At 34.9% G+C, this 26,909-nt stretch overlaps 1 protein-coding gene and 1 pseudogene across 7 annotated transcripts in view; one reads left to right on the forward strand and one right to left on the reverse strand.

The window, feature by feature from the left end:
• LOC116090126 overlaps positions 1–26,909 on the forward strand; it is a 1,191,078-nt pseudogene that overhangs the window by 788,683 nt on the left and 375,486 nt on the right.
• Lrp1b (LDL receptor related protein 1B) overlaps positions 1–26,909 on the reverse strand; it is a 1,939,581-nt gene that overhangs the window by 215,990 nt on the left and 1,696,682 nt on the right. For all 7 annotated transcript variants that reach the window (XM_031370139.1, XM_031370141.1, XM_031370138.1 and 4 more), the window contains 2 exons: positions 5,477–5,665; positions 4,530–4,678 (listed from right to left, as the gene is read on the reverse strand). In XM_031370139.1, the coding sequence (XP_031225999.1) occupies positions 4,530–4,678; positions 5,477–5,665 (338 nt within the window). The remainder of the gene's footprint in view (positions 1–4,529; positions 4,679–5,476; positions 5,666–26,909) is intronic.

The following is a 26,909-nucleotide window of genomic DNA, read 5'->3' on the forward strand; positions in this document are numbered from 1 at the left end:
ACAGACACTGAGGAAATCCAGAAAATCATGAGAACCTACTACAAAAGCCTATACTCAACAAAACTGGATTCATTTTTTAATATTCCTGTAACAGAATCCAAGGATGACACTTTGTGTATCAAACAGGAAAGCATAGAAGTGCCCCTAGTCTTGAACAGTAAATGGGCGTTTACAATTTCCAGGTCAAAGAATTCTGCTGTATCCACAACCCCCAAACTAGAGAACAAAGCTTTTTAAAACTACCTACCAGGGAGGATGGGCTGAGTACTAATCACAGAGACTTATTTGATATTCATGTAGAGGTGAAAGAAGGCAGGCAGAGTGGAGTCCTGAGCAGCACAATGGGGCTCTTTCCCTCAAAAAGTGAAGGAATTAGAGCTAACAGATGTTGGTGAAAGGTATGGATCTCAGGAGGATTCAGACACTGTTTAACTGAGCCCACCTCACTTTAAAATCCCCCCAAACGGGAAGTAAATTGCCACTGGATCAACTAAACAGCCAAATTTGAGGACTTGGATTGGGAGACATTTTCATTTTCTACTATATTTTTGTTATTTAAAACTATTTTAACATTAATTTAATTTGATCATATTCTCTTTCTAACCCAATCCTTCCAATTTTTTTCCACTCCCTACCCATCAAACTTTAAGCTCTTTCTAAAAGACATATAAAAACCCAATACAAGTCCCTGAATTCAAGAAAACAAAACAAAACAAAACCCCAAACAAAAACAAACAAAAATCATTGTAAAGTATAAACAAATTAAAGCACACACACACACACAAAAAAAAACTGTGAAATTCATATGTTGGTCAACAACTTTTGAATATGAGGCATGTCTTATTCAAGAAAAATGGAGAAAAATTGACTTTTTTCTATGTTAGGACATATAAATGACAGTTCAATTGTTAACCTTGACCACAGTGGCTTAGTTTTTACTAATTCCTTCATTTTCTTAAAATATAAAAATAAAATATAATATAATAGGAAAAAAACAAAACCACCATATTGAAATTGGAGAAGACAAACCAAGAGAAGGAATAGAGCTGAAGAAAAGGCATAAGAATCAGAGAGCCACTCATTTACACACTCAAGAATCCTATAAAAACCCTACTAAAGGCTGGTAATCACTCCAAGGAGTTAGTGAAGGCTACTGCAGACCCTCTTTATATCGCTCCACTCTCTGTTCATTTACGTGAGCTTTGCTAGTGGTGTTTTATAGGGTCTTACTTTCTTGGTGTCCTCTATGCCCTTGGCTTTTACTTTCTTTCTCCCTCTTATTCTGTAGGGTGCCTTGAGCTCGGAGAGAAGTGATGTGAGAGTCCATCCCATTTAAGGCTGAGTATTGCAACACTTGCTCTCTGAGTATTGTCTGGCAGTGTGTTTTTGTATTTATTTTCATCTGCTATAGGAAGAAGCTTCTCTGATGATGGCATATTTTCAACAAGGCACAGATATGTGAGTATAGCAACATATCATTAGGAGTCATCTAATCATTACATTTTTTTCTTTCTTTTGCTTAGTCCACTATTATTTGGCTTTGCCTTAGGTATTCAGATGTTCTCAGGTTCTTGGTCACCTAAGCAGTAGTGCCAGGTATGGGTTCCATCTACTGGATTAAGCTTTAAGTCAGATCAGTTATTCATTTATTACTCCCACAAGATTTGTATTACTGTTGTTTTAGCATCACTTTCAAGTAGTACACCATTGTAGATAAAGGATTTGTGGTTGGTTTGGTATATATGTTTCCCCTTAAACAATATGCTAAGTATTTTCCTGTACCAAAGAAGCTGGAGTGAAAGGGTAAATGGTCTATGGAGCTACCAGCTTGACATTTCTGTATTTAATGAAGTGTGTAGGTGTTGTCTTTATCAAAGGGTCATGCCATCATTTTTTTGAGATCAACCTATAGCTTTGGCAAAAGTATGGATTGCTTGGGGATTGCCAAGGGGATGTTCCTGTACTGGCTGGTTTATCACAGAGAAGGGAGCTTTAGGTGGGGAAGTGCCTCCATGAGATCCAGCTGTGGGGCATTTTCTCAATTCATGATCAAGGGGATAGGGCCCCTTGTGGGTGGTGCCATCCCTGGGCTGGAAGTCTTAGGTTCTATAAGAGAGCAGGCTGAGCAAGCCAGGGGAAGCAAGCCAGTAAGAAACATCTCTCCATAGCCTCTGCATCAGCTCCTGCTTTCTGACCTGCTTGAGTTCCAGTCCTGACTTCCTTTGTGATAAACAGCAATGTGGAAGTAAGCTGAATAAACCCTTTCCTCCCCAACTTGCTTCTTGGTCATGATGTTTGTGCAGGAATAGAAACCCTGACTAATACAGTTCCTTTGGCCATCTACTCTATTAGACTTATCCCAGTCCTGTTATTGATGGTTTGTTTTGTGATAAGACATGGCAATTTGGGATTCTGTCTACCCCAGTATTTGATGACTTCATTTTAATACCCTTCATATATGCATATATTTTAGTCTGCATCAGTATGGATGCAGACTAAACATTAGGTTTCCATGCTACCCCTTAATTTTAGCTGTCTTTCCCTGTGTTCTCTCTCATAATCCCTTCCTTAATCCTCCTATCCCTTCCTCTCTTCCATACCTATCTATTCCTATTTCCTAAAGAGATCTATGGAAATATGTTTAAAGAAGTCTTTGGGAATATTTGAACAAGAACACCTAGTACAGAAACAGCAGAGAATGGAAATCAAACCAAAATGTAGAAGTCATTAAGCCTATAGTCACTGTGATCCAAACTTCAGAATTGAAGGAAGGAAAACAGATATTGATGGGAAAGGTAATGCAAAGGTAATATTGTAAAATATTCTGATATTATGTGGAGCCTAATGAAAATAAACTTAGTTTTTAAAGAAGGGCAATTGATTTGGTGAGGAGCCTGGAGAAGCATGTTGATATCTGTGTAAATTTAGGGCAAGGAGGAATATTTCCAGACGACCTTGCTGTCAGATAAATGAACTAGATAAGGACTTTCTAAAACCAAGTCATCTAGCTTCTGTTAAGGGTCCAGTTCCAAAGCATGATATGTTATCTGTGGAGAAGAATCATTTCCTGCAAAATCCATAAGAAAGAGCAAAATTCAGTGCTGAAACAGAAACCTAAAACAGTATGCTCCTCAAGTCCCACCCAATGGTCCACTCTTACTACCAAAGCCAACAGCATACTGAGGTCACCTGGAAGAGTTTATCCAAAGACCCCATTCCCCACACCACAAAATAAAATAAGTCATGAAAATATAATTACTAAGGCATACATAATGAGAGTGTTATGACTTGTGTTCTCTTACATTGCTCTCTAAATTGCTCACCATTTGCCTTCGCCAGTTGTAGCACTTTGATCTTAGACTTAAGAGCCACCAGAAATATGCAATAAATTTGGCTTCTTTATAAATTCACAGGTTTATGGAATTCTGTTACATAGCATCAGAAAATGGATTAAGGTAATTAACCAAATTAAAAGATGACAAAAGACACCAGAAAACTTAAGAAACAAACCCAGATGATCCCATGAGGATGAAGCAGAACCAGGGGAGTAGCCTGATTGTGTTCCATTCAGCAGATGCCCTTAATATCTACCAACACTGACTTCATGTGTGGTAAGTTCAGCTCTGAATTCAGACATGCAGAGGTGAGTTGAGCTGGTACTGGCTTCTCGGTTTCAGAGAAGCTCAACTGAAAATAAAATCTTTGGCAAGCATGTTTCCATTGGTTGCCAAAAATGAGCCAAATCTAAGCATAGAATTTAAAGAATAAATTTACTCTTTAAAGAAATATATTTGCCTTATTTATCATCTTGATCTCAAATCAAACAAGATATTGACTCTAGTGTAACAATGTGTGGATATTAGTGTCATATGACTACTTTATAAAAATGTAATAAAATTAATAAAATTAACTTCATATTAATTACCACTAAGTAGGATTTTTTCTGGAATAACATCATTGAGAATAAGAGAATAAGCAAATTTTCATAGGTGTTTCACATGTAACTTACATTTATTATATATTAAATAAAGCCAATCATTCTTCATTCAATTTATCCTTTCTTTAAGTTTGTAGAGTTTGATGGTGAAGCAAGGTTTATTATCCAGAATCTAACTTGATTACTTAAACTCTATCCATCTTTACTACATCTTTCCTTTATCACAATTCCTCTTGACCTGTATAAAGTGCCCCCAATCCTGTAGTCCCACTCTTAGAGGATTGTAGTCATAATTTTCTCTGAATCTTGGTACAATTGGTTTGTTTTCCTTTCGTTTATATTCTAACCTCTATTTGCTCTCTAATGCTACAAGTCCTAGTCTAAGCATTTGCATTAAATTGTTTTTCCCTTATTCCATGACTAGTGTCATTGAATGAGTGTTAGTCTGTTCCTAGAATGATCAGTTATTTTACTGTACATAATAACAAAACAACTAGTTTTTATCTTTCTTATGGCTTTAAGCAAACTCAGGCTAAATATTAATAACAACACACACAAATGACACAGTAGATAATTTCAGAACTCAACTCACCTGACTGGCTGTGCAGTTGGATAAACAAGTTCTATTATCAGCTGCAAGGTAGAAGTTGGTAGGACATGCACAGGTGTGGGTCTTCCCAGGGCCTAAAAGGCACAAATGGCTACAACCGCCATTATTTACTGTGCAAAGATGTTTGGAGACTAAGGACGAGAAATACACAGCAAAACACAATTATCAAGACCAGAAATGTAATACGATGCTTGAGACTGAATGTTCAAATTTATATAATTTATAGTCGAATAAACCTTTATGATTTGCTGCTATTAAAGTTATGAATATATTTTATGAATGCTAATCAATCTCTGATTTCATTAATTTTAAATGGTTTCTACAAAAACAAGCATGTTAGCTAAAAATAATCACTCATCAAGAAGGTAAACAAAGACTAGAAGAATTTGGGATGAAATAATACATATGTTCAGAAATATAAATGTAAAATAAAGCAATGAAACAATGAACTACAACAAAAAGCATGAAGTTTTGCCTTTTAGTACAGGAAAGCAGTCAGACATTTATTCCACATGGTCTTGTAGTATCCTATGAGGCCCATTAAATATTTCCATTTTTAGTATCCCAAACTATTGAAATAGAATTCTTTGTAGCCAGAGTTCTGGAAACTAAGCACCCTGTAGCTCTATAGTAATGAATTATTCTAATGATGTAATCTTTCACTTCTCTGACTACGTACATTGTTTTCAACTCAGTTTAGTATGATTTTGAACAAATCAATAAATCTTTATGTTATTGTTGAGCATCTAATCACATGCTGCAATAGAAGTACTTGATATGAACTGGCTTTATCGTGTAAGATAAAGCTAAACAATGGAAGCAGATCATTCTTATCAAGAATGAAATTAGACTTAATCTTGAAATAATAAAAAATGAAATGTTACTGAAAGATGTTGATGCATTATGGAAACCATGGAAAGAATAATTACCATCGGGTTGTCTATAAGAATGATACACCTGGATATCTGTGATGGCATGCCATGAGTTAATCAGTGAAAGTCTGTCTGCTCCAGAGGTTTTATGGGCACGGCTGAGTGACTTGGTTTTCCCATCAGTCCAGTAGATGTAGTCTTCAAACAATGTTAGTGCAATCACCCCTGGAATATCTTGATTAGGGACTGTAATAGGAGATGGTAAGATTAATGTTCAGTCTTGGAAGACTGCCAGTTAAAATATTCATTACTACATGGGCAGGCAGATACTACAGCTACAGAGCTTTGGAATAATTGCTATGACAACCTGTCAGGTTGGCAAGGTTCTTTATTACTGGCTAAGAGAATGCAAAACAGAATGCACCAGGGTTCACTATGCTCATATTTAGCTTGGTTTAACAACTGGATAGAAAATGAATGTTATCAAGCCCACCAGTATAGGAAATGAGTAATATCCAATATTGAAAGATTCAAAATATGAAGACTCTTCCTCCCTCTCTCTCTCTCTCTCTCTCTCTCATTCTTCTCTCTCTCCACATCTACTTCCCCCCTTCTGTCTCTGTCTCTGTCTCTCTGTGTGTATGTGTGTGTTGCTTATACTTCATACAGTAGGTTTTGCATTTCTTCCTTAAAGTTCATTGATTAGCTTCTGCCACATAAAATGATTACATCACATTTCAAAGATGGAATGTCTACTATCTGAAAGTAGAGTGCCATGAAACAACTATAAAGCATTTTAGTTCATTTAAGTCATTGAGATTTTATGCTTGTTTTTATCTGAAGTTGATGTAAGATTGAAGGAAAGCGTATATAAAGTGATTTGGCTGATGATTTCAATTACTATTTAATTATGCATTTATTATAAATGAAGATTTAAATGTAAACACTGATTGACCATCACAATGTGATTAAGAGTCTTGGTGGCAAATAAATGTAATAAATCTTTTGGTGATGAACAGGTTTCTCTTTTTGAGAAGAATTTTTTGTTGAAGAATTATTTGTTATATGTTCAAATTCTTCAGTCACAAAATATTTTGCAAATGATAGATTTTTTCAGCTTCTGAATTCTCAAGCTATCAAATAATTTCAGAAAAAGAAAAATTTGAGATATGCACAAAATGCTAATATGTTGGATGTTTAACTATTTAATGTTCTAAGAGAAAGTTAACTAATGTAGTTATGGCAATACTATTTTTTCATTATTAGATTTTAGTGACTGAAAATTAATGTTTGACATGTTTAGTAGCAACTGGAAAAATATCAGAGTTTCAGTATAATTTATCATGTTCATAGAAATATAAGGCATCTTTTTAAAGTGCAATAAATGTGTGTCAAAAAAGTAGACATTTTAAAACTCTCTTGTATTGTGTATAAGATAAATCAAATAGAATCTGAGAATTTACTATAATTCAGTCACAAACAATAGAAAGAAAATGAAATTAAAAAATTTTCACATTAAGTCATTTGTTATCAGGGTTCTATAAAGAAATATACCTGGACAAGATACTGTGTATATGAAAAAAAGGTAGAATTTCAGAGAATTTCAGAAACATTAGGCATTAGGAATTCTTGATGTTAATTCCTTTTGTCCTTGGAACTTACCACTCCATGTAACTTGTGTTATTTAGACAGAACACATGTCTAAATAAGATAAGTCCAACTGAATAGAAAAATGAGAAGCACACTTCACCATAAAGAATCACATAACCTATGTATACAAACTACTCCAGTGTCCTTCCTCTGCTTTAAATGCCAAAAAAAGTAGCAATTGGGTGAATCATGGTATATTTTAAAGTTTCCCAACCTGTCATATATATTTCAAAATTCATAGAAATATCCAATTTATATATCTTTGAACTTGAAGAAATTAATTATATCATTACTATAGGCTCAAAGTTAATCATTACTTTAAACTCCCAGTCTACAGAGATTCAGTTAACCTCTGTGGAAAGACAGTTATTGTAAAAATTGGTAAACTAGCAACAACTAGTATATTGAAAGTAGTATAATCATTCCCAATACTCAGAACTAACTGGCAGTTAATTTTACTAAGTACCTGGGCACTTCAGAACTATCCTAAACTAGCATTTCTTAGTTCAACAAACATCTTTTAGTCCTAAATACAAAGAAAACCGAGTATAGCAATACTGCAGTAGGGTAATAACTTTATATACTTTATTTCATCTAAAATTGCCAAAACTCTGTTGTGAAGTTTTATATACTTTATTTTATCTAATATTGCCAAAACTCTATTATGAAGTATTATTCTTCTAATACTTATTCATGCAAAGAAGAGGTAGTCAAAATGAGTCACTGGTTTTTGAATGTGAATAATTTCTCTCCTGCTAAGATCCCAGCACTTCACCATACTTGTGCTGCACTTAGGAAGATGAAACTGGAAGAACAAGAAAACCAAAGATTCATGTCTCATGCTTTCTTAATAACCTGCCTGCATTGCGTTCTAATGATCTCCAGATATTGGCAATTTACTGGATAATTAATTAAGCATGACCATCTTTAGAAATTTTATTATTTAGAAATTTGTGGGCATCAGGGCCCTTGAAATGGCTAAGCCCATAAAGGTGCTTGCTAACCATGACTAACAATTAGTGTTTGATTAGAAGGGGAGAACCATATGGGTAGCCTGTGAGTGTACACTCATCCAATTTGATAAAAATTAAAAAGTCTATTATCTCAGCAAAGCAACATCTTATAATCAGTGGATGACATGTAGTTAAAAGTACTGAGAACATAGAAAATTCAGGTCAAAATGAAAGTAGTCTATTTTGTCAAACTGTCTTTCTTTTTGTTTCAATTTCCTGTTTGGCACTGAAGTACAGAATGGCACTGTTTGCTTTAAAATGAAATTCTAAGTCTCCCACTTGGTAAATATACTTTCTTCTCAAATACGATCAAACACTGCCACTGTGTACATAGAAAAGAAGCCACAATAAGAAACTATGCTTACAGGGAAGAAACTGTATCAATCCATCTAATCTGACCTAGCTCATCAAGCTGGCCTTCTCAGGAACCAGGACACTGTCTGGGCCACAAAACACGCCAACAGAAATCAACCAAAAGATGGTAACTCAAGATAAAACACTCCTTCACCATATAGTGTGAGATTCATGTGTTGGGTCTGGATCTCCTCAGAAAGGGTTGTTTCTTTATATTGTGATGAAAATAATTGCAGCATATATTAACTGCTAAATGACAAGTATAAATTAATTAGTGTAGTGGTTTTCTCAATTAACATAGAAGATTTCAACCTACATTGATCACATAAAACATATTTGAATTTAACATTGTATTTCCACATAATAAACTAAGCATATTGTATATGAATCTAATACTTACTTTGTTTGCCTATATATTTTACACTATACATATATATATATGTATATATAGAGAGATGTATATATGCACACATACATTAAATATGGATGTGTATAAATGTAAAATATCTTTAACTGTGACACACACACACACACACACACACACACACACACGAGCACTAAGAAAGATATTTTACAATGAAATTAGACAATTAATTGAGCTGACAAACTATCATCCCAGAATGAGAAGGTATAAGAGGAATACTGAAAAAACTCCAACAAAGCAATATGGAAGAATTTAGGGGTAACAGTAGAAATATTTTCTCCAAATTATGTATCTATCATTTAAATACAAATATAACATAAATGTATATATTATACATGACTCTATGTCTTAATAAGAATGCAATCAGAAAAGTAAATTTAAGTGATGTTTTATCTTAGGCATTTAAAAGGCACAAAAAAGACAGAAAACTGGAAATTATAGATGGTCTATAGCTTAATCGATGAATATTATATGTTTAAAATCCTTACTACAGTTGTTTTTCTTCAATGGCATTGGCATTGTCTATTGAAATGTTTCCAGCATTCTGCTCAAGCACTAGGCTTCTAATTCTCATTTAATCAACTAAATATTTCAGAAGAATATAATTGATATTTGGCAAAGAGTAATATCAAAGTAAGATAACAAAATAACAAAGAGTAATATCACAGTTTTTATAGTTTTCTGTGTCAGTCAATTTGGAGAGTATCCATAGTTATATTATACCAAAGATAAAAGTGAAAAGATGGCACCAGGGTGTGCTTCTGGCATTGATGCAAGCCTTGCTGCTTGAAACATTGTCATAAAATTTTAGACTACTCACTTCTGGATAGCATCTAACAAGCTAAATGAGTATGGTTCTTAATAGCAGTACCCTAATTTCACTTTTTTTATTTGACTTTGAATACAGAGGAACAAAAATTAAAAGAAAGTTTCCTTTTGAAAAACGCCATAGTGTTATGGAGGGTACATTGGGATGCCAGCAGAATTCCCTTTATTTGATGCACCATACCAAGTAGATATTCTACTAACAGGTTCTGATTAGCCTCTTATTTCTCCTGTAGGAATGACTTTTTGCATTCAAGTACTACTTTTATTATTTACTGACCCTTTTTTATGTGTGGTTAGCATGGTAGGTTTGCCTGTGTGTGTGTATTGCATGTGTGTAAATGCATGCAGATACCAGAGGACAATGGTAAGGTAGTGTATTCTCTATTACTTTCCCCCTTAGTTTTTGGGAGAGGTTTTCTCACTAAACTGAAGTTGACTTTATAATGGTTGGTTAGAGAGATCTGGACCTTCACCTGCACAACTGTTTTATTCTAGAATTACTGTTTTTTATGTGTGTGTTGTGGATTTTCACTCAAGTCCTCTTGCTTTATTACCTTCAATTTCTATTTTTTAGTCATTGTTTTACATCTATGTTGCAGTTTGGATGTGAATGCCCCCATATGCTCATATATTGACTGTTTGTCTCCCACTTGGTGGAACAACTTGGGAATGTTTAGGAGGTATGGTCTGATTGGAAGAGGTGTGTTATTGAGGGTGGGCTCTGAGGTTCCTAGTTCTCTTTCTTTCTGCCTCCTGTTTGTGGATCATATGTAAGGCCTCAGCTTCTGTTCTAGTGTATGCTTGCAGGTCTGCTGCCATGCTCACTTAATGGTGGTCATGGCCTCTAACCCTCTGGAACTGTGAGTCCCAATAACTGTTTTCTTTTACAAGTCAATTTGGTCATGGTAACTATACAGCAATAAGAAATAACCAGAAAACTCACAGCCTTTCAATTTATAAGCTAGAAATGTTTATATAGACTTTTTAAGTTTCTAAGGTAAAAGAAAGTTAGATAGAACCATCAGCAGATTATGGGATACTTTTACAACGTAATCAAGTTAAAGGAGAACTAAAGATCATGATTGGTTTTTGTTCATATTTTATGTATTATGCCATATGCATTTATTGATTATGCCTTGTGTATTATTTAGAAATACCTGAATAAAATTACCTGATAAGGTTAAGCTGGCTCTTTCTTTATAAATTCATACATTTGAAAGACTAATCTCCTTATACTGTAATGGTGACCAACCTTTCTAATCAAGCCTAACTGATCGTGTCCTTTCCTAATATAGTATATACTCTTACAATTGTCTTATTTGCAATGCTATCAACCTTGAGAGCATGCACTTCTACACTTGACATACTTTTTAGGAACATTTGCCTTCCTCCTTGTGTTCTAAACAATCTGTATCACAACATGAAGCTTTTCTGAGGCAAACACAGTCATTTTATCGAAAGCACTGTCTACAGTGTAGTAGGCATGAATAAAGTATAGATTTTTTCCTTTATCTCTAATCAGAGTCTGCTAAAAACACAGCTGAGAGAAAATGAACCTCCCATGAATAGGAATGTCCATTGTTAGATTAATTTGGCATAGAGGGAGAAAGGAGGAAAAATGTTTCTGACTTTTCTCTTGAATATTATCAAATATTCTGTCAATGGAGTAAAACTCAGTTGAACCCAGATCCTAAAGCATCCTGGTGATGTCATTAAAGTATCAGCCTTCCAGAGGTAGACAAGGGCAAAGACTTCCATGTAGGAAAACTTAGAGCCATCCAGTTAATATTTCACATTTACTGCATTATCTAATGCGTTTCTTCCTGGGTCAATAATCACCAGCACTCTTTGTAAATGTTCAAACTATTTATCCAGACCAAAATAACACTTTTTAGCAGAGAACATCACTAGTCCCACATTTTAAAATTCCCCAGCAAAACTTTTTACTTTAATATCTTGCTAGAAGGGTATGTATACAAGTATGAATATAGGGTGTAAATTAAAATAGCTTAGCATGACAGCCAAAACAATTGAAACAAGTCAGAAAACAATTAGCATTCAAAGGTATAAAGTGTGATTTAAAAGGATGAGGAAAATGCACAGGGTGTGAAAGAGATGCTAAAATTAGCTGCAATTAAAAAGTGTTTTATCATGCAAGAGAAAGTGAAATACTTATGACAATGAGCAATAGGTTGGAGGAACACACTTCCTAGTTCATAAAGATTAACAGAGAAGAGTGGGTAGGTGGGAAAATATCCAGAATGTACAGATCTTCAGAAAATGAGGGCAGAGACAGTTATAGACAGCGTTACCAAACAACACAAGTGTGAAGCGATGGAACCTCAGGGTAACCAAACAACACAACTGTGAAGCAATGGAACCTCAGGGTAAGGACAACTCTCCTTTGCCAATATAATGCCCCTGGTAGAGTTGCTTGTATAATCATTTTTAAAGATAATTTTATCTTTAAATTCTCTAAAGCATGTATTTATTTTTCTCCCTTTATAACTTTTTTCTTTGCCTTTTATAGTCTTCCTTAATGTTAAGTAATAATTCTACATAACTAATCTCAAGTCAATGGATCCAAAGGCTAATGTTCTAAATCTATAAAAGTCTGGAGAAATTCTAAGAACACTAAGGATAGACAATGCTTCTGAGTATTCAGAATATTGAATAATCATCAGATAAACATAAAGTGTTTCTTTAAGGGGCACTACTTTGTAACCAAAAATAAACTTAATTCAGCACATATCTTAGAACATAGGCAAACTTAAGCAAATACTGCCTGGGATTCTATTACAGGAGCCGCCTTTGGACATTCTTCAATAAAATTCCAATTGCTTCCTTAGAGCAGTAACCAGTATTGGGATATTATATGCTTAAATATTGAAGTATCTTATTTATAATGACAAGTATAGAAATCATTGTATTATTCAGAATTCTTTTAAATTAAGCCAATATGAAAAGATAGAAGGGATTTGTGGTACACCTTTATCTAGCATTCCATGTATCCATGTATCTCTTTATCTACCTTCTCATCTCAACTGACATAGATTCCTGACATACATTGAGAATATTGATTCTATAAAACATTACATTATTCTTTTTTACCTGTTTTTAAATTATCATGCTATGAGTCAAATATGGCCTTTTCAGTAATTTGAGGTCTCAAACCAAATCTATGAATGAGACTATAAAAATTATATTAAGTTAGGTTTAAAAATAGGCTTTCCCTGAATGGATCTTCTCATGATAATACCACTGTAGTCTCTGAAACAAGCAAAGCACCATTGCTTCATAAACTTTGAAAAACACAGATTTATATATTTCTGTACAATTCTGGACATTTTTAGTGAGAATTCTAAGTTATATGGGCAAGAAGAAATATGGTTTCTCAGCCTATCTATACATGTAATAACATGCATGTTATTAGGAATGAATTTTAAGATAATGTACATCTAAGTGTATTTGTCTGCATGCATCTATGTGTATGATATACCTGATATCTCTATAGATCAGGAAAGGGTGTTGAATCTTCTATAACTGTAATTACACCTCAAAAGGTTATGAGCCTACATGTGGCTATGGAACCTAAACTCAGTCCTCTAAAAGATCAATAAGTACTCTTAACTGCTAAGTGATTCATCTGCCCCGAGAAATATATTTCTGGAAGGTGTTTAAAATATTAAACACTTAATCACTGAACATTATTGCACTCCTATTTCCCCAAAATTGTAGGATTATCTCCAAAACAGAGGGTTAGATGTACCATTCAGAGAGCTACAGAAACACACATGGCTCAGGAGTCTCAGAAAGTGACATGATTCACTCTTGCACTTACCAGGGTTATAAATGTAGTAAACACTCCCTGAAAAGAGAGTACTCTTTGCAGAGGAAGAAAACTGCTCATAAATTTTGCAGGGAAGTCAGGGATGCAGCTTCTATGAGTCTGCATACCAATTCTGTAGTGGGATAATCTGTGATGCAGTTTGTTTGTTTGTTTTTTTTAAGGTGGAATTTTTTTCTTTTTTTTTTTCTTTTTTTTCTTTTTTTTCTTTTTGGTTAAACATTTGCTTTTTATTATTTTCTTTCTTTTTTATTGTAATTTTTTGTTTACATTTCAAATATTTTCCCTTTTCCATGTCTCCCTTGCAGAACCCCCCCTCCATCTGATTCTTTTTCTCCTTTGCCTCTAAGAGGGTACTCCTACACTTACCCATCCACCTACTCCAGTCTCACCTCTCTAGTATTCCTCCTGGGGCATCAAGCCTCCATAGGACCAAGGGCCTCCTTGTCATTGATGCCAGACGAGGCAATCCTCTACTACAAATGTAGCTAGAGCCATGAACCCATCTATGATGCAGCTTTCTTATCTTCTCACCTATACTCCATGAATAACTTTAGAAACCCATTCTCCAGCAAACTATATGGAATCATTTATTTTTTCCTATCATTAGTACCTTCTTTGGGATGAAAAGACAGTTGTTCACAAATTCCCAGTAAAACTCACACAACACCCACTCTCTCTGCATTCCTGGATCTGTACTACATTCCTGGGGCCACAGCACAGATTGGATTTCAGGAAGCCTACTGTCACTAAGGACATACAGAGGATATATCCATGACCTAATCCACTACCTGCTGGGACCCTGGAAAGCCCAGCAGCCTTGGGGTGTGTCCCATCACCTCTGTGCTCCATCTTCTAGGCCACACCTATACCTACAATCCCAGATCTGTACTCTACTCCCTGAGCCACAGCTCAGCCTGCCTACTTGAAGGCTTGCTGTCTTTAAGGACTACAAGCTCTATCTGCAGTCCCATAGGCCTGCTACTACCCGGGACTACCAGGTCAGCTAACACCAAAGATAACCAGATGGCTATAGGCCAATGCAAGAACAAAATCAACAAAAGCCAGGGAAATATAACACTATCAAAACCTATCTCCCCTACTATAGCAAGCCCTGGGTATCCTAACATACCTTAAAGCAAGACAATGACCTTATATTGCATCTTATGAAGATGATAGAGGTCATTAAAGAGGAAATGAATAAATCCCTTATAAAAATGAGAAAATGGAATCAAACAGGTGAAGGAAATGAATAAAGTTATTCAAGACTTGAAAATGGAACTAGATGGAATAAAGAAAACACAAGCAGAGGCAACCTTAGAGGTGGAAAACCTAGGAAAGAGAACAGAAAGTACAAACTCAACTATTACCAAAAGAATACAATATATGAAAGAAAGAATCTCAGATATAAAAGATGCACTGGAAAAATTGATACATCTGTCTAAGAAAATGCCAAATCAAAAGTTTCTAACCCAAAACATCCAGGAAATTTGGGATACTACGAAAAGACCAAATGTAAAAATAGAAATAAAAGAAGGATAAGATTCCCAGATTAAAAGTCCAGAAAATATCTTAAAAAAAATAATAGAAGAAAATTTTTTCTTACATAGATGGATATAAACTTACAAGAAGCTTACCGAACAACAAATAGATGGGATTAGAAAAGAAAATCCTATTACCACATAATAATCAAACTATAAAATGGACAGAACAAATAAAAAATATTAATAGCTACAAGGGAAAAAGTCCAAGTAATATATAAATATATTTTTCAACAAAAAGACTAAAAGTCAGAAAGGCTTGAACACATGTCTTGCAAACCTTAAGAATCCACAGATGTCAGCCCAGACTATTGTGCACAGCAAATCTTTCTATCACCATACATGGAGAAAATCAGACATTCCATAACAAAACCAAATTTAAACAATATCTTTACACAGAATATCTTCACATTGATATCTTTACAGCCCTACAGAGGATACTAGAAGAAAAAGGCCAACCTAAAAATGCTAACTACACCCAAGAAACTAATAATTTTACAAAAAAACAAAAAGAAGAGAAACACACACACACACATACACACATACACATACATACCCCACCAACACCAATATCAAAATAACAGGAACAAACAATTATTGTTCATTAATATCTCTCAACATCAACATAGACACAGGTTAACAGAGTGGATATGTAAACAGGATTCATCATTCTGCTACATATAAGAAACAGAACTCAGCAACAAAGATAGACGATACCTCAGAGTAAAGACCAGGAGAATTGTTTTCCAATCAAATAGACTCAAGAAACAAGCTCAATTAGCCATTCTGATACGTAATAAAATAAAGTTTCAACCTAAAGTAATCAAATGAGATGGGAAAGTACACTTCATACTCATCAAAAAGAAAATCCACCAAGATGATGTCTCAGTTCTGAACGTCAATGCCCCAAATGCATGAGTATATGCATTCATAAAATAACTGTTACAAAAGCTTAAGTCACACATCAAACCTCACACATTAATAGTGGAAGACTTCAGCATCCCATGCCACCAATGGACCAGACATCTAAACCAAAACTAAACATATAAATAATGAAACTAACAGAGGTTATGAATCAAATGAACCTAACATATATCTACAAAATATTTCACCCAAACATAGAAAAAAATACAGTTTCTTCTCACCTCATGAAATCTTTTCCAAAACTGACCTTACAATTTGTCACAAAACATGCCTCAACTGATTCAAGTAAATTGAAATAATCCCTTACTTCTTTTTATATCACCATGGTTTAAATCTGCACTTCAGTAACAGCAAAAATAATAGAATGTTTATAAACGTATATAAACTGAACATCTACTGAACAATCAAAGAAGAAATAAAGAAAGAAATCAAAGACTTTCTAGAATTCAGTGAAAATAAAAGCACAAATACCCAAATGTATTTGCCCCAAGGAAAATAGTGCTAAGAGGAAAGTTCATAGCATTAAATGTCTTCATAAAGAAATCGAAGAGTTCTCATTCTTTTGACTTAAATTTACACCTGAAAGCTCTAGAAAAAGAAGAAGCAAATATACTGAAGAGTATGCAGCAGGAAATACTCAAACTAAAATCAAACAATTAGAAACAAAGAGAACCATAGAAAGAATCAGCAAAACCAAGAGGTCCTTCTTTGAGAAAAGCAACAAGACAGACAAACCCTTAACTAAACTAACTAAAAGGCAGGGACAGTATCTCAATTAACAAAATCAGTAATAACAAGAGAGACATAACAACAGACATGGAAGAAACTAAAAAACTGATTAAGTCCAGCATTAAAAGCAGGACTTAAAAAACTTAAAAAATGGATGTTTTTCTAGATAGATACAACTTACCAAATCTAAATCAGATCCTGTAAACAACTAAATATTCCTATAACCCCTAAGGAAATAGAAGCAGTAATTAGACCCTCCCAACCAAACACAGCCCAGGACCAGAGACACAGCTCTATCAGATTTTCAAAGGAGAGATAATACCAATAGCCTTAAAATATTCCACAAAATAGAAACAGAAGGAACACTGCCAAACTCATTCTAAGAGGCCACAGTTGTCCTGATATCTAAACTATACAAGGACTAAACAAAGAGAATTTCAGACCAATCTCCCTTATGAACCTTTATGCAAAAATACTCAATAAAATACTCTTAAACCTAATCCAATAACTCATCAAAAACTTCAACCACCATGACCAAATAGGTTTCATTCCAAGGATGCAGAGGTGGTTTAATATATGAAAATCTATCAATATAATCCACCATATAAGCAAACTGAAAGAAAAAAAAACATATGATCATCTCATTATACACTAAAATGGACTTTGACAGAACCCAATACTCCTTCATGTTAAAAGTCTTGAAGAGATCACCGATACAAGGCACATACTTAAACACAGTAAGGGCAACATACATTAAACAATAGCAACATAAAATTAAAGAGAAAGAAACTTAAAGCAATTCCACTAAAATCATGGTCAGGACTGTCCACTCTCTCCATATCTCTTCAATATAGTTCTTGAAGTTGTTGCTAGAGCAATAACACAACTAAAGAAGATTAAGGTGAGAAAAGTTGGCAAGAAAGAAGCAATTGGAAAGAAAGAAGTATCACTACTTGAGATGATATGATATTGTAAATAAGTGACACCAAAACTCTGCAAAAGAACTCCTACAGCTGATAAACAGTCTCAGCAAAGTGGCTGGATGAAAAATTAACAAACAAAGAAAAAATAGTAGTCCTCCTTCATACAAATGATAATCCGGCTGAGAAAGAAATCAAGAAAAGAACCTTTCACAGTAGCCACAAATAATGTAAAATTCTGTAGTGTAACTTTAAAGAAACAAGGGAAAGACCCATATGACAGAAACTTCAAGTCGCTGAAGGAAGAAATTGAAGATATAAGAAGATGGAAAGATCTCCTGGATCGGTAGGATTAACACATTAAAAATGGCCAACTTACCCAAACCTATCTACAGGTCGAATGCAGTTCCTTTCAAAATTCCCACAAAATTCTTTACAGACTTTGAAAGAACAATTCTCAACTTTATATGGAAAAACAAAAGACCCAGTATAGCTAAAACAATCTGGTACAATAAAAGAATGTCTGGAGGTATCACCATCCTTGATTTCGAGCTCTAGTACAGAGAAATAATAATAAAAACTATATGGTATTGGTGTAGTAAGAGACATGCTGTAGTATGAGACATGTTGATCAATAGAATCAAACTGAAGACCCAGAAATAAACCCACATACCTATGGACACTTGAATTTTGACAAAGAAACCAAAACCATACAACAGAAAAGGAAAAGCATCTTTAACAAACAGTACTGGTCTAACTGCATACTTACATATAGAAGAATGCAAATAGTTCTATATTATCAACCTGAATAAAACCCAAGTCCAAATGAATCAAAGATATCAACTTAAAACCACATACACTAAATACCATAGATGGGAAAGTGAGAAATAAACTTGAAGGCATTGGTACAGCAGACGGAATGGAACTAAAAACTGCAACTAGCAAATGGTTCTTTATGAAACTAAAAAGCTTCTTAAGGCAAAGTATGCTATCAATAGGATGAAATTACAGCCTACACATTGGGAAAAGAACTTCTACAATCCTACGTCTGAGAGAGTGCTTAAATCCAAAATATACAAAGAACTCAAGAAGTTTGACAACAACAAACCTAATAACACAATTTAAAAACTGGGTACAAAGCTAAACAGAGAATTTTCAACAAAGGAATCTCAACTGGCCAAGAAGCACTTAAAGATATCTTTAACATCATAATTCATCAGGGAAATGCAAATCAAAAGGACCTTGAGATTCCATACTACTATCATATTCCATATTCCATAACCCATCAGAATGGTTAAGATAAAAAATTCAAGTGATAGCACTTGCTGGCAAGAATGTGGAGCTCGAAGAAGAGTACACAATTGTTACTGGGAGTAAAAGTTTGTACAACCACTCTGGAAATTGATCTGTCAGTATTTCAGAAAATTGAGAATAGTTCTACCTAAAGACCCACATATACCTTTCCTAAAAATATACCCAATGATGCCATTTCACAAAGACACCTATTCACAACAACTTTATTAGTAATAGTCAGAATGTGGCAACAACCCAGATAGCTCTCAACCAAAAGTGGATACATATTATGTGGTTCATTCACACAATTGAAAACTACTCAGCTATTTAAAACAAGGACTCCATGAATTTTACAGTCAAATGGATGCATCTTGGGAATAACATCCTGAGTGAAGTAAGCCAGACCCAAAAGGAAACGAATAATAAGTACTCACTTGTAAGTAGTTATTAACAGAAATTTACAGGATGCCCATGCTACACTTCTCAGACCCAAAGCAGCTAAACAAGAAGCAAGGCCCAAGTGAGGATGCTTGAATCCTACTTAAAATGGGGAGTAAAATAGTCATAGGAGACAAATAGATGGAGCCCATCTTCGCCAAGGAACTAGATGGAAAGGGGAATGGAAGGGGAATATGAGCTTCAGAATCAAGTGTTGGGAGAGACAGAAGAGGGTGCCAGAGGAGCAAGAAAATGAATGGAAATTGGTGTCTGGCAGGTGTGGTGGAGTATCACTAGGATGTGCTCCAGACTTTTGATGGGGGAAGCTTTCAGGACTCTCTGGTGGTAACTTTAACTGACACTCTGAGCAGTGGGGGCATTGAACCTGAAGTAGTCATCTCCTGTACCAGACAAGTACACCAAGGGAGGGATAGGACACATCCACAAAACTTTTGACCCCAAATTTGTCCTGTCTGCAAGAACTGCAGGGACAAAGATGGAGCACTGACTGAGGAGGAAATGGTCAACTAATACCTGGTCCAAATTGAGACCCATCCCAAAAGCAAATACCAATCCCTGAAATATTGATGATGCTCTGTTATGCTTGCAGACGAGAGAGTTAGCATAACTGTCCCCTGCAAGGTTCCACTCAACAGCTACAGAGGCCTATAACAAATATTGGATGGAATTCAGGGATGTGTACAGAAGAGTTGGGAAGGGTTGAATGCTCCTGAGAGGATAGCAACTCCATAGAAAGATCAAGAGAATCAATTAACCTGGACACTTTGGAGCTATCAGAGACTGAACCAATAGCCAAAGACCATATTTGTACAGGACCAAGGCTTCCTGCACATATGCAGCTGATGTACATCATGGTCTTCCTGTGGGTTCCCCAATAAATGGGACAGATGCTATACCTAAAGCTGTTGCCTGTCTGTGGATCCCATTCCTCTATCTGGACTGCCTTGACTGTCCTTTGGAATAGAATTCACCTAGCCCTTTAGAGACTCAATGTACCAGGGTGGGGAGAAACCTTGGGGCTCCTCTATACTCCCAGCAAAGAAGAAGAAGTAAGCATAGGAGGAAGGATTGTGTGTGGGGAAACCAGACAGAGGGAGGGTGGTGACTGGGGTGTAAAGTGAATAAATCAATTAATTAATGGATGAAGATAAAATGTGAGATATAATATTGTACAAAAAGGAAAAAAAGACACACTATAGGCAATACCACACAGAATCCTTTACTTTCCTGCAATTGTAATACATATTTTGAGGCTGCTTTGACTTACAATAATAATTCTCTGCTTGGGCTTGTAATGCCCAATAAATATCTGAAAACAGGATAAGATTCATGAAGATTGGCTCCTTCAAATTTCTTTTATTGTTTGTATGTATGTATGTTTTTTTTTTTTTCCAGACGGGATTTCTCTGTGTAGCACTGGCTGTACTAGAGTTATCTCTGTAGAGTAGGCTGGCCTCAGACTCACAGAAATATGACTGCCTCTGTTTCCCAGTGCTGGGTTTAAAGGCATGTGCCATCCCCACCCAGTTTATTTATCTTCTTTGCATTAAATTTTGAGCCCAGTTCAGCACTACTTTGTATGTCAGCATGTAGATTATTTAAATACTGGTCACCAAAAGCTAGTGAGCTTTCCCCTTTAAGCTTGAAGATAGGAAGAGAAACCAAGGATTTTTCAGCAAATTGAAAACTACCAGCCTCAATGGAGTCCTGTTCTGGTCCCATGAGGGCCAAATGGAAATCTCCAGTTTCAGCCTTTTATATTCATATCACAAGTCTGACCATTCCATGGTGAGACTGACCCCAACTTGTAAGCAGGAACAAACATATCATGTGACCTAGGTTTTCCTTTTCTAGGATCACAGCTCCAAGAGATATATCATGAGATGCAAATGGAGATTGTCCACTGATGGTTCAAATACTGAAACATTCTTGGCAAAATGTTGAGCATTGCCTGCACACCTCATTACAGGGGAAATACTCCGGCACCAGTAAGATTCTGTGGGGCCAGAACTGAAAAAAAATGATCTATAGAACATAGTTTGGCCAATACTGATTAAATATGCACACTTTTGCCCATTTCTCTAAGGGCCCTCAGAGTCAATGTCAATTTCATAGAAAGCAGTGCTGATAAATCATGGCAAAATGAATAATAAATTCACATGCTGCCCTTCATCTTTGCTCTTTACATTTGATTTCTGAGGTTAATGGTCACATCCATCTGCCAGAATTCCCATAATCAGGTATCTGATTTAGATCTCCAGTAGCAAAATTGTGAACATGCTTCTGAAATAAAAACAGAAAAGAAATGCAATACACAAGCATTTCTGAATGTGCTCTTATTTGTCCCAGGGGAAAGCTGAAGTAAGGAGATAATTGTTTTAAAACAGACACAATACCAACAATAAAAACTATGAAAATGAAAACCAAGTACATGCAAAAAGCCCTTATCCAGGCTACATGGGGTGGTTCAGTGGTTAGTGATGTTTGCTTCACAAGCATAAGGCCCTCATTTTGGTCTCCACAAGCAGGCAAAGCCAAGTATCATTCTGATTTTAGAAGCCTATAAATGGAGTGAGGATCTAGCAGAATCACTGGTCATACCCAATAGCAGAAGAATTGCCTACACACACACACACACACACACACACACACACACACAAACACACATTTCCATCCTTCACTCATGAGTGCACACATATTTACTAGACATACAGAATATAAATAAATTAATTAAAAACAAATACATTTGGTTTAACGTCAGCTAAATTAAAAAAAAATAAGAAACATACTGAAATCCTAAGCAATGAATCAGAGCCTCGCAGCCTGTGGCAACAACCTCTGAATCACACCTCCTCTTCCCTAGCTTACCTTTCTCTACATATTTGAGAGAATGATGTTTTAAGTAATCAACAATTCAAATAAAAGTAATGCTTAAACTTTCCATATTTCTTTTAATATATATTATGCTACTTCCTCAGTAGCATGCTATCATGAAATCAGTATTTATGGGATCTGATTTGGATATTTAAAAAGCCTCAGAGAACAGCCCCTTTAAAACATAAATCAGACTCTCAGAGAGATGAAACAACCATAGGATGTAGAATGTGACTAAACCTCAAGGTTGAATACTGACATTTGTATAATAGACATCTTCAGGATATAACATTGTCCTTTAAAAGAACAGAAAGAGTCAACATAATTGCATAGAATTATGTAGTTTATCCACTACATAAAAGACAATTCACTAATGATTATAGTTTTTAATTCTATCTGACACTTGATCTTGACAGAAAAAGGTAAATTACTATAACTTCCAACAAGTGCATATCCATCTTATCTGCACATGCACTTAGAAATCAGCCCAAAAGTTTAGCTACTACAATAAATAAATAAAATCTCAAGATCAAAAGTACCTTCTCGTGTTTGGCATTTTCTTTGGCAAGATACCATTTTCCTAATATATCATGAGTTAAAGGAAACAGTTAATAAAAAATGGGATCTAAATCTGAATTTATGTCCTTTGATAAAATAGAATAGCCTTTTGTTCTCAATGGGATTTTCGGGTATTTAAGATTTACAAGTTTCTGCAGCCTCCGGAGATAGTTTGGAAATATCAAAGTATATAACAGTATTATTTACTAGCCTTTGGGAATGAGTTGGTTTTACCTCTCTCTCTTCTCTCTCTCTATCCATCCATCTATCCATCCATCCATCCATCCATCCATCCATCCATCCATCCATCCATCTATCTATCTATCTATCTATCTATCTATCTATCTAGTGATACTCTGCTACTGAATGAGATTAGTGTTCCAATAAAAGGACCCTTGGAGCGTTTCCTCAATTTTTCATGTGAGGTACATATGGGCGCTTCTATGATGCAGGGAATTCTTGAAGTGACAAATTCCACCATCTGAATCTTGAGTTTCCCAGCTTATATACTTGGAGTAACAGGTTAGTATTGTTTATACAATGCAACATAAAGAAGAATTTGTTTCAGAAGCTGAGAGAAACTAAGGCAGTTGTTTTCAACATTTCTGATGCTGTAACCCTTTAATACAGACTTTCATGTTGTGGTAACCCCCAACCAAAAACTTACTTTGTTGCTACTTTGTAACTTTAATTTGGCTATTTTTAGTTATGAATTATAATGTAAATATCAGATATGCTGGGTATCTGATATGTGATCCCTGTGAAGAAGTCTTTCAAAAAGGTTTGCTTGAAAGGGGTTGTGACCCACAGATTGAGAACCAGTGAACTAAGGCAGTAGTTTCTATTTTAAGTTACATTGCTTTATTTTCTCTCCACTAAAGAAGCAAAACAAAAACAAAGACAAAAACAAAAACAAAAACAAAAAACCAGGATTTGGTGATCTATATACTTGAGTATAGTGATGCTGTTTATATTACAGATTTACTATGTTTGCTCATTTATTAAATACACTAAAATATACCATTTAAATGGGCTCTAAAGAACTCAAGTAGATACCCTTTTATCTATTTGTGCATATATGTACATTATAGACCTTGATATTATGGGGTATTATAAGCAGGCATCATTTTTCATTATTTTTAAATATGCAGTCTGTAGAAGAGAGAAAATACTTAAGCTTTGAAACTTGGCAGATTGTCGTTACAACTGAATCTCTTACTTATGAACTATTTGACTTTGTGTTAATTATTTAGTCTCTGAAGTAACTTCATTGATGTTAAATGGATTTCACGGCACTGATGGGGTGAATATTGAAGCATCTACAGTCTTGAACATTCTAGGACTTAAATGAATAAATATATTTATAAGAGATGGATACTGTGCATGGGTGCTTAGTTTAGAACACGATCAATCAAAGCCAAATAAAAGTAAATTTATTTAAGGCTATCAAATACAATGTAATATGTAATATGTGCCAGGTTGTGGGATGCCAGGGGGTCCCCTCTCAGAGAAGAAGTGGAGGGGATATGGGGGAAGGGTTATGGGAATGGATGACCAGGAGGGGTTCAGTGAGCAGAATGTAAAGTGAATAAATAAAAAAAGAATACAGAGGGGCTACTTTCTCCTGTCACTTTGTATCCTGATATAAAAGGTGGACCTAATATGTACATCTTTAATCTTTCTACTGTTAAGTTTGCTAATGTATCCTATTTAGCTGATGAGTTAGTATTGAATATGACACTATATCCCTATTCACCTAGCTACAATCACTTCAAGCATTTTCTCCTGAAGTATTTTAACAGTGTCTAAATTGGTTGCCCTTCCAGGGTCATTCATTTTCCATGCTGCTGTCAAAACTAATAACAGCATTCTATAAACTAAACACCACGAATGGCTCCCTACGACCTAAAGGATGTCTACCAAATCACAAAGTATATGAGGCTTGTCAAAACACAACATCAATTTGTTTTTGTTCATCTGAGTCATCATCTACTTTTTCTATCCTGTTCAGCCATCGACAAATCATATAACAGCTGCTCTGTTTCAAGTTGCCACTGTACTCTGCACATTGCCATCCCCCCTGAACAAAGAACGCTCCATACTTCCTCACTTGGGAAGGCCACTGGAGCCTCTCAGAACCAACAGATGTCTACACTGCAAAGCTGTCACTAAACTTGTTTCCAATTCTACATTCAGACCTTTATCTGCAACACAGTTTTTTTCCCATTGAACTTTGACTTGAAGAAAGGGACTACTTCATCTTTGTAATTGCAAAGTTTTGAATAATGCATCTTACAAAAAGTCAGTGACTGATTGTGGAATGAGTGAATGGATGACTTAGAAGGAATCTGAAAAAAATGTCTATGAATCAATGAATATGGAATTTAAAAGAAATTTATAAAATAATTCAAGTTCATTTTAACATTTTACTATATTATTAATATTTTACACTTTTTAAAAAATAATATTATAAACAAACTGTAATATATACTTAGGTCAGTGTAAGTGTGTTTGTGTATGTGTGTGTGTGTAGATCACAGAGATAAGCAAATTATTAAATTTTACTATTTCTAGGCCAGCATTTTGATTAATATATTGTAAGCTCTTATGAAATATCAGAATCCAAGGGATATTGGGTTTGTTAATAAATGTAATAGGGAGAAAAAAGTCAGGTGGACACAGATGGGCATGTGTGTGCCTTGGATGTATTCTGTAGTATTTTGTATCATGTACAAAGCAAAGGAAAAAAAAACAACACAGAGGATTGTGAACCAAAAATATGTATTTTGTGGGGAATGCATTGCAATTGATAGAGGGGTTGTTTAATATTCATGAAACCCTTGGCTCAAAGCCCCAGGACCATACAAACCCCGACTGGTGGCCTATGTCTGTAATCTGCAGATAGATACATTAACATTTAAAGTTCAAGGCCACCCTCAGCTACCTAGCAAATCTGAATCCAAACTCAACTTGAAACTCTATCTCAATCATAAATCGACATATACAATAAAGTATGCTTCACTTCCCGAATTATTTTATGGTTAAAATTGAGTGAACCTGGAGGAACAGGCCTGTTTTAAAGTGTAAAGCTTAGTATAAGGATTAAGATCCCTCATTTTTAAAAGTTGGTTGTACGAAAGAATGTGGTTGTAAAATGTTGGTTACCCATCTAAAACATTTCTCTTTTGGATTAACATGCCTCTCCTGATGACATTGGCTTCTATTTTAACAACATAAAAAATTGAGACTGACAGTGATTATCAGTGTAAGAGGAAAGGTGGCTAGAGAGAAACATCACTCAAAATAATAAAGAAGTATAAAGAAGTATTTTATGCATCAAATATGCATACCCTTCCAGTGCCTAGAGCAATCAAAATCATCTTTACCAATGTAGCACATGAATCCTTCCTCCCACTGACTGTAAAGCTGGCATGACTAAAGCTCACTACAGTCAGCACCTCATTAAGATGTACCAGGTAATTATGATACTGATACTGTACATGATACTGGCGGTAAGTCACTCAATAAATGCCTCAGTAGTCATTCTGAAAGATCCTTACCAGAAAATATTGATTGAGCAACACATTTTTTTCTTCAATATTCTCCCTATTTGAGCATCTAGCTATTTTTTTAAAATCACTTTTAAATTTAGTAACGCCATGATAAACTAATGTTTCAGTCAAATATTTTATTTTTAAATATTTTTATGCCATATTATTCTGCTTTATTGTATCTTCACCCACAGTCATCATCAGTCTCATGAGTGCAACAAGATACAATGTTAATATTCATTTTATTTCATATTAAAACTGTCAGAGGATTAGTCAAATATATATATATATATATACATACATACAGAGAATGTAGTCAATATTTTCTAATAGATCTAGTATTTTACCTATAAATATTTAATATTCAAATGTCCACAGTTCAGATTAAAAGCAAGTAAACATTTTATACTGCAATATTTTTTTTCTTTTTTCTTTTCTTTTTTTTTTTCTTTTCTTTTTGGTTCTTTGAGACAGGGTTTCTCTGCATAGCCCTGGCTATCCTGGAACTCACTCTGTATACCAGGC

This window comes from Mastomys coucha, unplaced genomic scaffold (assembly GCF_008632895.1).
Source record: "Mastomys coucha isolate ucsf_1 unplaced genomic scaffold, UCSF_Mcou_1 pScaffold15, whole genome shotgun sequence".
Taxonomy (NCBI): domain Eukaryota; kingdom Metazoa; phylum Chordata; class Mammalia; order Rodentia; family Muridae; genus Mastomys; species Mastomys coucha.